This window comes from Colletes gigas, unplaced genomic scaffold (genome assembly GCF_013123115.1).
Source record: "Colletes gigas isolate AHSC1104 unplaced genomic scaffold, ASM1312311v1 Colletes_gigas_Sc00012, whole genome shotgun sequence".
Classification (NCBI taxonomy): domain Eukaryota; kingdom Metazoa; phylum Arthropoda; class Insecta; order Hymenoptera; family Colletidae; genus Colletes; species Colletes gigas.
In genome coordinates this window covers 7,213,023-7,225,305 of record NW_025106641.1, presented here as the reverse complement: position 1 = coordinate 7,225,305, position 12,283 = coordinate 7,213,023, and the positions used below count along the sequence as shown (strand labels likewise).

General features: G+C 45.3%; 1 protein-coding gene across 1 annotated transcript in view; it reads right to left on the bottom strand.

Annotated features, from left to right (window-relative positions):
• Window positions 1-12,283, bottom strand: part of LOC122398752 (protein jagged-1) — a 47,208-nt gene that overhangs the window by 3,229 nt on the left and 31,696 nt on the right. The window contains exons 3-4 of the mRNA XM_043398911.1: window positions 8,952-9,243; window positions 132-750 (exon numbers count right to left, since the gene is read on the bottom strand). Of these exons, the coding sequence (XP_043254846.1) occupies window positions 132-750; window positions 8,952-9,243 (911 nt within the window). The remainder of the gene's footprint in view (window positions 1-131; window positions 751-8,951; window positions 9,244-12,283) is intronic.

Here is a 12,283-nt window from a genome sequence, read left to right as displayed (position 1 = left end):
AGAACGTAGGAAACGTTTGGGTAGCGATGGGCGAGAGGCAGATACTAGCGAACGAATCGATACGTATCGATTAACATCTGGTCTTCTCGCGTTCGTTCTAAACTTTTATCAAACACAGAATGGCGTCTCACCTGTAGTCCCCGGCGAGGTTGACGCAGGTCAGAGAGTTCTTGCACGGCGACTCCTTGAGGGCGCACTCGTCGACGTCGAACTGACAGAGGATGCCCTGCCAGGCTGCCGGACAGTTGCAGACGAATCCGTTTTTCCCGTCCACGCAGGTGCCGCCATTTTGGCAGGGTTGCGAGGCGCACTCGTCAACGTCCGTAGCGCAATACGGCCCCGTGAAACCAGCGGCGCACTCGCAATGAGCGCTCTCGCCGAGTTCCCGGCAGGTAGCCCCGTTCAAGCAGGGATTCGAGGCGCAGGGGTTGTCGACTTTCTCGCAGGTGGGGCCCGAGAATCCCTCGGGACAGGTGCACTTGTACTGGTCGGGCGCGGTGTTCTCGCAGGTGCCCCCGTTCTGACAGGGCTCGTGGGTGCCGCAATAGTTGAGGTCCTGGTCGCAGAGGATGCCGCCCCAGTTCGTGTCGCAGATGCACTGCCAGCTCGAACCGTTGCAGTAGCCGTGCTTGCAACCGGGATACGGGGTGCACTGGTCGCAGAGATCGCCGCGCCAACCGTGGCGACACTTGCACTCGCCGCTGACGTTACAATGGCCGTGCACAGGGTGGCAGCCCTCCTTGCAGACCGCTGAAACCATCAACGCGCGATTAGATAGGGGTTCTACACAATCTTCCTTAGCTTCGAATCCTCGAGTTAATATAAAGGGGTTGGAGATTGCTACAAGTGAAAACAGTTATCAAAATGGTGTCGTTAGAGATCTCGGTTACAAATCCTCGTACATCGTGCCTTCTAAAGTGAATTGATCTGTTCTTTAAGCAAAGCACAAATTGGTAACCGGGGACGAGTCTCGGAACTCTTGCCCCCGATGGTCTGATCATCGGTACCATCAGTTATCCGGGACCCGTCCCGTTTCCCTGGGTATCGTTCGTTTCCTGCACCAGACCCGGACTCCGGTAACGAAGGAATAAGAAGAGCCTCTTCCCAGCGTCGCGCATAACTCAAAACGACTTCCCAACCGGGTAATCCTCCTCCGGCGAACAATAACCGACGCGGACCGCGACGCGACGCCAAACGGCACAAAAGACAGCCGTGAATGGAAGTTAAAACACAAACGATTAATCCGCCCACGGCCGCGAAGGCATAAGTGTCGGATTATTTTCCGCGGCCACGTCCACCGGAGGATTATACGATCCATGGACGTTTCGTGCGGCGCGTATCTCCGCGAGGCTGTCCCTCGGGAGGCGGGGCAAAACGGATACGGGGCTTCTTACAGGTGGCAGGGATGACGAAATCCAATTTCGTTGCGGCCGTGGTACCGTATCTCTGGAAACGACGATCTCGTTCCCCGCGGTCGGCCGGAATAAAGAAGAGGAAAGAAAAAAAAAAGAAAAAGTCGAGGAAAAAAGGAACGCGTCGTGGAAGATCTCTGGCCGGGGCCGAGCAACTCAATTAGCCGGGAGGACAGAAAGACGGATGAGAAGTGACAGAGAGAAGGATTATCCCTCTGACCGTGAAACGAAAATTCACGCCGCGCGACACGCGTGCACGTATCACTCAAAACTTTCAAACCCGACGCACAAACTCTGTACCGTTACGTCCACCGCGCGACAAGAACGCGGAGGATCGGGTACAGGGTGTTACAGATACGAGTCGTTGACAGAGCTCCTCGATGCACCCTGTTCTCGTCAGGAAATCTATTTTGGTTCACAAGATGGTGACCAGTCCATTATAACGTCTTCCAAGCAATAAGACACTTATAAGTTCTTGTTACTCGTGAGCCACCATTCGATTCGAGTTAATTTCGCGTGAAACTTGCTATTTCAAAACTCTGGATTGAGACACGACGTGGCTGACCGACCGAACTCGATGGACGTTCCTCTGGAGATCACCGAAACCCGCTGTCAGGATCTGTCCACTCGAATCTAGGACACGCTGTATTTACACACGGTCGAGTCCCAACTATTTTTCGATCCGAAACCCTTGGACATACCTATCGCTATACGCGCTGGCTGCATATTTTAAGCCACGACGACACGAGGACGCGTGTACGAAGTATACACAGGCTCGCGGGATCTTTAATGATTAATAGTCCTGCTTTCTCGTTCGCGGATATTTATGTGACTGCAGCGTGACATTCGAGGCCCTAAATAACGATGCGTCCGCGAAACGCAGTCCACCTCGACGTTACGGCGCATGCGATTGTGTTTTTCCGGGATTTTTGCTTCCTAGGGAGTTCTTAGATCTTTGGTTTACCCAGATTTCTTTTCTACGTCGTTTCGAGTTTGAATTTACCGCCAATTTCACTTTTTGAAAATTTTATTTTCTTGCGTCCCATCCCTTGCAGCGAATGCTTATTTTCCCATACATGTGCAATAAAGTTGTCAAACGAATATAAGTAAATAGAAGATAGTAATTTTTTGATAAGCGAGAGGCTCTGTGCTAACAATTAGGGCCGCCATTTTATTTTTTCTTGGCTAGGGACGCAACAGGTGCGGGAATCACTTAGTCGAGGAATCTTTGTTTGGCGAGGATTTATACTTGGTTCGGGAAAGTCGATTACCAGGCGACTGCAACGCCGGGGGGCATCGATCGAGCACTGCAGAGTGTTAATTACGCTTGTCTACGCGTGAAATCGAGTAAATCGAGTGTGTGGGCTGGCCGGGAGAGCCGAGGGTATACGACACGGCTGTTTTATAGGCAAAAATGGTGAAAAATTTATCTTCCATGAAATTCTAAAAATTGAAAACGTGTATTGTATCTCACAGAGACGGGCAACATTTGTGGGAGGAAAAGTTGAATGACTTTGAAGAACCGTCTTCGTGCGCATTCTCGAGTGTAAACGAACAGCTTTGAAAATGATATTTTATCCCCATAAATTAAGGGCGATAAATTAAGGGAGCATCTGCTGCGTCTGTCCGGAGATTAATATTTTGCATAGATCCTCGTTGATCAACAACCAGCACGGAGTACCGTTTTCTCGTTGTTCGGGATTTATAAATCCATCCCCGTACCGTCTACAGTTACACGTCTATGAGTTTTTTGTCGATTGCGCCGGCAGCAGGCAAATTAACGCGCGCAATTCGTCTTCGTACGCCGCGGCTTCTTTATTTTCTTATTCACCGATCTGGTGAACGGAACGGACGCGCGAAGAATCGGATTACAGGTGAAGGTTCACGACTTTCACGTTGTAACGTTTTACCTTTGCCACGGGGCAGAGGCGATAATCTCTCCATGGAAAACCGAACGTTTACTTATCTCGCGCTATTAACCACGACATTTTACGATTTACGCGCCTGTCCGCCATAAACCGGGGTCCCCGGCATCGGGACTGACTTTAACAACGCTAAATTAGCGAAAATAATTCATGCACCAGTTTCACCCCGACCTTCTTTCCCTCTTCTAATTTCTTCGCCACTGGTCTCCGGAGCAACTAGACGAACAGCTGACACACGAGAACGATCGTAAATTGGAAAGTTCGATGGAGGAAATCCTCGCGTGACCTTTGTACGTTATGCTTGCGTACCGAATTCACAATGGCGCACCCAGAAATCTAGCAACAGGGGTGCAACGAAAGTTTAACAGGATGCTTCACAACATCGTCAGATGTTCCAATATCATTTGATATTTAGAAAAATAGATGCTCGTAAGGAAGGGTGAAACGACTATTAATTGAAATTTATATCATCGATATTAATTTCCCACCGAGCACCGTCGTTGTCGGGCGCCATTAACGTTTTTAAAATACCGCGACACGATTCGTGCCCGTTATCGATTTTTCCAGAACCATCGGTAGCCATTTTACGACCGCGGGTTTCTGTCGAAAAGGGGTCAAATGCAAACGAACGTGTGCCACGTCCGAGCGAGAATACGACGCTTCTCTCCTCGAACGGTGTTGCGCGATGGCGGTTGGTGCATAGAGCTCGTGTGAAGACGATGCACGAGTGAAATTCTCGTATTGACCTTTCACAGCGCGACAAAAATGCCGGAGCCAGTTCTCTCCTTCTCGTAACCAACCGGCTCATCGTCTCACGAGTACACGATTTCCACCGATGGTCCCTAATTGGGATCGTTCGTCCTTGTTCCTTCCTTACGTTCGACGAAAGTGGAACGCGTCTAATTGCAGAACGATAATATGATCTTGCTGGCGTCGTTAAACGTTTGGAATATTCTGGTATCTCCGAGATTCGACCTCTGTCTTTTCTGCGGAGACACTTTCTATGCGAACAGTTCTCTGGTCACTGGTAATCGCCAAACGGGGCGTTCTGTTTCCTACAGAACCTTCCATCGCCATTAACGCGTTCCAATATTCCTCCAATTCCACGACTTTTCAAGTAATTCGATTATTTGAAAATTAAAGACTAACAATCATGGTCTTTTTCAAGGAAATTTATAAATTTATCTTCGCGAAGCTTAAGCTCGTAAACGCAAGCAAGAAAATCTTAAAGTTCACAGTGTCAAGGGAAACTGGCTGCGTTCTCCGCGCGGTCGTCCATTTTACTTTGAGACGTCGCGACGATAAATTTCTCGAGATTATACGGCGTTTGTGAAAGATCTTGATAAAGGAATTTTTCTCTAACTCTGTTTTATCGTCGGTAAAAAACGAATGTTCGCTTTATTGAATTTAACATCGAATACGAATTCAGATATAATTTCGATGTTCGACAAACACATTATCGTAACTCTCTTTACGGGCAACGAGTCGGAACAGTTTTGTTTCACTCGACATCATCGCGAATGCTAATTACTATTCCACGGAAAAGAATTATAATACCTCGTCCTACTTTCTCCGACTTGGTTTCAGTTATTCAAATCGATTCGAGACTTTCCAAGACCACTGTCTACCATTTTTTTTCGGGCACAGATTGGTTTACTAGCAAATAACGAACGAGTCGTTGATTGCGTGCATGTGAAATGAGAGGTGGGAAAAAAGGAGGAAGCCTGCGAAAGAATTCTCGATTGAGAAACGTAAACTCGTTAATGATACGTTTATGGAACAAGGAATAAACAGATACTTTTTTTTTTTTGGAACACATGCTCAAGGAAAACTGCAATTAACGAGAACCTCGTTAACTAATGACGCGCCAGTGCATAACAGATACCATCCATTAATAACGAACATTGGAAGTAAAGACAGCTACTCTCAGCTATTTCGAGCTTCGCTGTATGTACACGATTTTAGTTCACTTTGAAAGATATTAATAATAATTAAGTGCAACGTTTACTATTTTCATTTTCGAATCTCTCAATCTTCGGGGAAACTTTTCCCTCGATTATTGAAGGAATTTTCAGGAATTTTTAAAGTAAAAATGTCTAGAATACTGGTTATGATGTTTTTTGAAATACTCGGGAGTATTTTAACGATATTAGCCGCCCAAAAAGTTTAGAAGCGATCGATTTGGACGGTTTATCAGGGCCCTCGCGAAAACGACGATCCCCCACCAAGATGGAGGGACAAAACGTAGTAGTCGGATGAGTCGTAGACACGGGGAGGCGGAAGTAACGATTAAGCAGCGAAGAAAGAGCTGCCATATTAGTCGGGTCAGCATTGTGCGAGGGGATCTGGCGTGATGCTGGCTACATACCTTTATACGATCGTACGACATGCGTCTAACGTCCGCTCATTGAGGCACGCTTCGAGATAATTCGTGTGTTTGCGCTGTGCCGCGTCTTTGCTTCGATCCGCGCATCGAGGCTTCTGCCTTCCCTCGTGGCGATGAAAGCAACGTGAAAGTCTGATGAAACCCGCCACGAGGAACGGAGATGCGCAATAGTCTATCCTTGGCTTTATACAGAAGCCGTGCATACACGGTGTCTCGGATTTAAACAGCCAAACTCGAGATCACGAACACGCAGGACCATCGAAAACAGAGATATTTCGATGCTGCGCGGATTTTCACTTTCCCTCGCTTGCAATTTGCGAGAAACACGAGAGCCCCCGGTAGACATCTTGGCATTTATGGCCGAGAGTAATTGTTTTTCGGGCGCACAGCCGGAAGGTACGGTGCAAAAGTGGTCGGCGCGAGCGTTAACTTCTCGCGTTTATTCATTGCACAGAGGCGGCGAAGTTACGTGTCCAATTAATCAAGCGTAACGGTGGTTAAAGATGCTGGGAAAAAGTTTACTGCCTTTGAGTCACATCGAAATGTCTCTGGGTTCAGCGAAGTCGGTAGTATTCATTAGGAGCAATAGGCACGGCGTCTAGGGCCTAACGGGACGTCCATTTTGTATATTCGATCGAAGACGTTATTCGCAATTCACTGCTTCATCGAGGATGAATCGGTAAAATTGGTCTGTCTGTGATATTTATGACAAAACAGAAGAGGTCTCGCAATAAGACATTATACAGGGTGTTCAGCCACCCCTGAGGAAAATTTTAATGCATACTAATTTGTTGATTGAGGCTTCGTTAAAAAGTTAGAGAAACATTTCCGGCCACACAGTATAATTTCGGTAAAGAATTTTTTTCTCGAAAGTACGTAGGAATTCGGGGGTATGTCTATTCACCAAAAAGTATTGTAATTGACTCCTGCAACTAGAAATAATTTTTGTAATACGATTTGAAATGTTTTAATTTTGTCGAAATATTTTACACATTCTCGAATTTTTTTCTCGAAAGTGTGTAGGAATTCGGGGGTATGTCTATTCACCAAAGACGATTATAATTGACCCCTGCAACTAGAAATAATTTTTTTAGAACGATTTGAAATGTTTTAATTTTGTCGAAAAATTGCACACATTCTCGAATTTTTTTCTCGAAAATACGAAGGATTTCGAGGGTGCGTCTATTCACCAAAAATTATTGTAATAGACCTCTGCAACTAGAAATAATTTTTTTAGAACGATTTGAAATGTTTTAATTTTGTCGAAAAATTGCATACATTCTCGAATTTTTTTCTCGAAACTGCGCAGGATTTTGGGTGTATGTGTAATGGCAAAAAATGATTGTAATTGACCCTTGCAACCAAAAATAATTTTTTCGTGAATGATTTGAAATTTTTTAATTTAACTTTTTAACGAAGCCTCAATCAACATATTTTTGATTTTCGTCTTATTTTGGTCTCTAGAATCTCCCATTAAAATTTGTTCCCAGGGCCGAACACCCTGTATATTATTTAAGAAACTTTGTGAATGCCAGTGAATTGCAAGGAACTAGCAATAAACAGTTAGTCGAATCTTCAGCACATCGTTTATAATTCCAACTTCGAGACGGAGTATCATTGGCAGCTTAGAAGAATACCTCTGAGGGATACGCTCGGTTTAAACGGTTCCCAATGAAAGACTGCGTCTTCCGTGCATCTGTGGTAGTGTAGATAGAATCGTTTGAACCGAGCGTACTCCTCGGAGGCATTCTTCTCAGCTGCCAATGATACACGAAGCTCTAACTCTTTCAGTTGTACAATGTACCAACCCACGAACCTTCGCGAGCAGTCGACGATTTACGATTTATTTCTATGTTTATGAATCACTCTACAACACACACACACACGCGCGTGGCATCAATGAGTAATTCCTTTAAAAATTTTATCCAGACGGCGACTATAAAATCCTTCGGTTCGACTTACATAATTCATCGATCGAACGTTACGAACGGAATAGAAAAAATGGATCGAGATCGGAAGGCGACTGGGAGCAGCCAATTAAATACGTTTTGAAAGATCGTTCGATTCTTCGATTCCGGCCTTGGATCGACGTCGATCTCGTCGTTCATTTCGTTTCGCGGAAACGGTTTGCTTTTCACGTCGCTGATTAATCGAATCTATTATTTTTTTTTACGAGAAGAAACGACTTATTCGAAGCTCGAAAAATCCGGTCGTCCTCCCCATCGTAATGGCGGCTCGTTAGTTTCAGGCGCAGCCGTCCGTGAGAAAAGCGAGCGAAACGGGCGTGAGTCGCGCGAGTGTGATTACGCGCGACGCGAGATTTCACGCTTCGCGGATCGATTAATTATTCCCTCGGCGGCACGGTGGCGAGCACGAGAGAAAAAAAAAGAAAAGAAAACAGTAAAAAAGAGCCAGGGAATCGTTTAGTCGCCAATATCGCCGAGGGCCTTGCGCGACGCTTCGTTGCATACGTAACGAGATGGCGAGAACGACAAAAGCCACGTTGGGCTCGCTTGTTCGCTGGTTTTTTGCCGCTGTACACTTCCACGGAACCGTGGCACTTTTTTACGATCGTGTGTCGTTCCACTTAATTACGAGGGCACGCTTGTACTTCGTGCGCGTTTACTTCCGTCAGATTAAAAAGAAACGCGCTAATTCAATGAACGACCCCCAGGGAAAGGAACGATCGATGTAATATTCCCAACGACGCTGGTCAACAGCAAATATTCTTCGTCCAAGCAATCAATATATTCGATGGTCTCTTATCTGATCCACAAAGTCATAGAAATCTGCATTGTTTCGTTGGTTTTAATATAAAGAAAATAAAACAGAAAGTGTTTCATTTTGAGGTGCACGTACCACAGTTTTCGACTGCATTCTAAAATTGGAGATCCGTTTTCTTAGATAGCGCAGTAATTACACGCTCAACTTTCATTTATTGCCCGCTAGGATGCAAACGTTCACGATAAGATCGATAGATTTTCTATTCATAGTATGCTACCAATTTGCATCACTTAATATGGATTCAGTTTACCCAGTATTGGAACATGCAACTGCGCGCAACAGGTGGCAAAAAGTACGGTTCGACAGAAATTACGCGGCAAAAAGAACTTCATCGACCTGGGACGCGACGAAGATAATTCGATTTAATTCCAGAGTTTGGTGAAATATTCATTCTCGAGTTATCGTTCTGCGTGCACGAAAGGAGGAATAAGAGGATCGACTCACCTGTTTCGCAGTCGGAGCCCTTCCATCCCTGTATGCACACCTTGTCCCCGTTCTCGTCGCAGGTGTAATGGCCGAATATGTCGTTCCTCGGCCTGCAGAACTTCGTGCAGGTCGCGTTGTAGTAATGATCCGCGCACTGGACCCGAACGCGATAGGCCAGATGAGCGTTTCTTCCTTGATGATTGAGTGTGTGCCACGTGGGTCCTGGCAGGACAATGCCGCTGTAACTCGCTTCCTCGATCACGCCTGCGCTCGCCTCGTCTCTCGCTTGCAGGATCAACGTGAATTGCCTCTGTGAGAACAAAAGTTCAATAATTAAACGGGGAATCTTTACCCCCTAACGATCTTAAAACGGGAAAAATGTTCCCACGAAACACACGGTACGTTATACACTTCCTTGCCACTTTCATCAATCTTTAAAAAATGTATGATATATACAAATACGTACGCTAAACAATTTCAAAGATATTCAAGCTTATCTTGTACAGTTGTGCAATGACGAACACATTTTCAAGAAAGTACTTCCTCCATGGTTTTATCCAGTAGCATCGGTTTCACAATAAACAACGATGCACCGACAATTAATTGGAAAGGAAAGTTGCATACGACATCCAATTACTCGCCGATGGATGATTATTTCGAAAGGGTTATCAAGTTCCAAAGTAAAAGTTTTAAGAGATGGACGAAGTCTGCCCGAAGGAAACTTTCGGAATGAAGTTTAATTTACTGGTTTAGGCAAAATTTCCTTTTAACCGGATTTGGTCGTGTTTCGTTCGTTAGGATCATTCTTTGCTGTTGCTGTCCAGAATTGCCGTGTTCCGGTAAAGGCGAATCGAATACGGAACGGTGACGTCACTCGCGTCTAGGAGTGCTTCGGAAGAGGCGGGGAGGTGGTTTGATGAAGCAAGCAATTAACCCTTGCCCAGCTTGAATAATTCCTCAGCGGCCGTGGCTCCTAAGTGGAACCTTCCGAGATGGACTTTCGCAAATTTATACAGCGTTTCCTGACCCTTGACGCTGCCGCATAACGCGTCGGAACAAAATTACCATTTTTGGTCCCGCCAGAATTCGACGCCAATCGGGATGAAAACTAAAATTCGAGGTCCCAAACCTTACTCTCGAACTATTAAATTAATTTAAACGTACTTAATTTTATTAACCGCGTTCGAAAGTTCATCGAGACACCTCTGTTATTGGTTTCTCAAAGTTGATGCTCGATGGTTGTTTCACGTATGGCCTCAATGAAGTTCAATCTAACGTAATGTCAATGTTAATTAAAGAAATGTGTATATTCAAAGGTTAAGGTATCTTAACGAGCCCCCCTTTCGTTCTTCCTAGGGGTTAAGTGTCATCAATCACACATTCGGTCAAATATACTGTTCCACTTATTTCTCAGATCGGGCTCCAATTGATCCTACCCCGCCAGTCGAGAGATAAGTGTAAGCAATTAAATAAATTATGGGATTAAACGTTTCATCCGATCGATCTATCAAAACACGACATGCTCAAACACATCGATGAATTAAAAGGTGTACTCTTCCCACATTTGTTTCTTCCACCCCTGCGAGGGTGGAAAGATGAAAATACTCTTCGTAGTCTACCTGTATTTGTTCATTAAATACTCTCTCATTGATTGATCGAAGAAGCTAGAAACGAAGGCCTCGACAATTTCCACAGAAACAAACGATGATCTGCAGCAGAGACTCCTTGCTTCATCAGGCCCTATCATAAGTAGTTTACGTCGTTCGCCGCACATAATAGTATGAAAAACATCTTCTCCTCGGGGGTCATGCTGCTACTGAAGAAGTCAATTTTATCATTGATGCCGCCATAACACAAAGTTTTCAAACCTGCATTATTTTCAACGACAGGAAGATCGACGTACATACAATTTTCTAATGTACAAATTGATAAATGTCATTACTAGACTGCGGATGTTTATGCATTTATGGGAAATTTTAATTCTTAAAAAACTACAGGATGTACTTAATATGAAAAAATATAAGAATTACTTAAAGTAGGATGCGAGTTATTATATTTAGGGGTTGAGACAACCCTCTACAAGGCTCCCATTTCATGAATTATATTAATAAAAATATGAATTTGCATAAAGATCCGCAGTCTAGTCATTACTATATAATTTCGTAAAAACACCGTCGCACAAACGTGGCTGACGTGGCGGTCGTGTCAATAAAATTGTACCTTTCCCACGCTCATCATTCTTTATCACGAACGAATACTCTTTTTTCTGTCATAAATGACATCAGTAACCCAGAAATGAAATTCTTAAACCAATTTGACGATTTCGAAACGAACACTTCACCGAGATCTCCTGAACCTCGAGGTCAATCGAAGCATCCTTCCAGACTTGTCGCGGAGGATTTGTGTGGGAATTTAACCGGAGCTGAAGTTTATTACTTCTTTCTCGAATGCCAAGGTCCTGGAGAAGCGGTCGCAGAAGAGAAGAAGGGACAACGAACGTCCCATCAAATGGTACCCGCGACGCTCGCGATAATTACCGATCTACGGACGTAATCAGACCCTCCCCCTTTATTTTTCGCTAGCCGCGGCGACGTTCCAAGCACCGTCCCGCCACAAATCAGAATAATTACACCGCGTTTGCGCGACGTATCCGCGGTGGGTTTCGTTTCGCCGTGCCCGTTGCATCTCTCGAAGCGTCCTGGCCGGTCGCAACGTCGTACCTGACTGGTACCACCAATCAAGGCCCGTGAGTGACGGTCGGCTAATGCAATAAATAAATTCCAATCGCGCTGCCGCGGAAGACAGCGGCTATCTGTTCGTTCGGGCAGCAGCAACGGGGATCCCAAAGGGGTGTCCAGGAGTCCAGGCCGACGACAGAAAGCTGGAAGTGTTCCTGATGGAACCGGTCCGTTGGGCGAAAAAAACGATCGGCGCATCGGTGTCCGCGGTGCATGCCCGCGCTCGTGTGTGCGCCGGTTTAATGAACTTCGAGATCCTCGCTGGTAGACAATGAGAGGGGGACTTTCGACGAGACGGGGGGCGGGCCATGTCGATTTTTTAATTAGAACCGCAGGTGTTTCGCGCCGGGGAAAGTGAAAAATACGTTTGGAGGACAAAGAACCATTCGAAATAAACGAATGCCTCTAGAGGGCGATTCCTCGTGGCAAAATAAGTCGACAATGTGGAATTAATTTTCCTTCTACGCAGCTTCGTTTTCCGTGTACAGTAATGATTCGTAAAATGAACATCTGAGGTTGGAAGGTCCATCTTTCGTACAGTGAGTTAAGTCAACTTATCGACGCCCAATTCGAATATAAGTTGAATGCAAATTTTTTACGACCAACGGATCG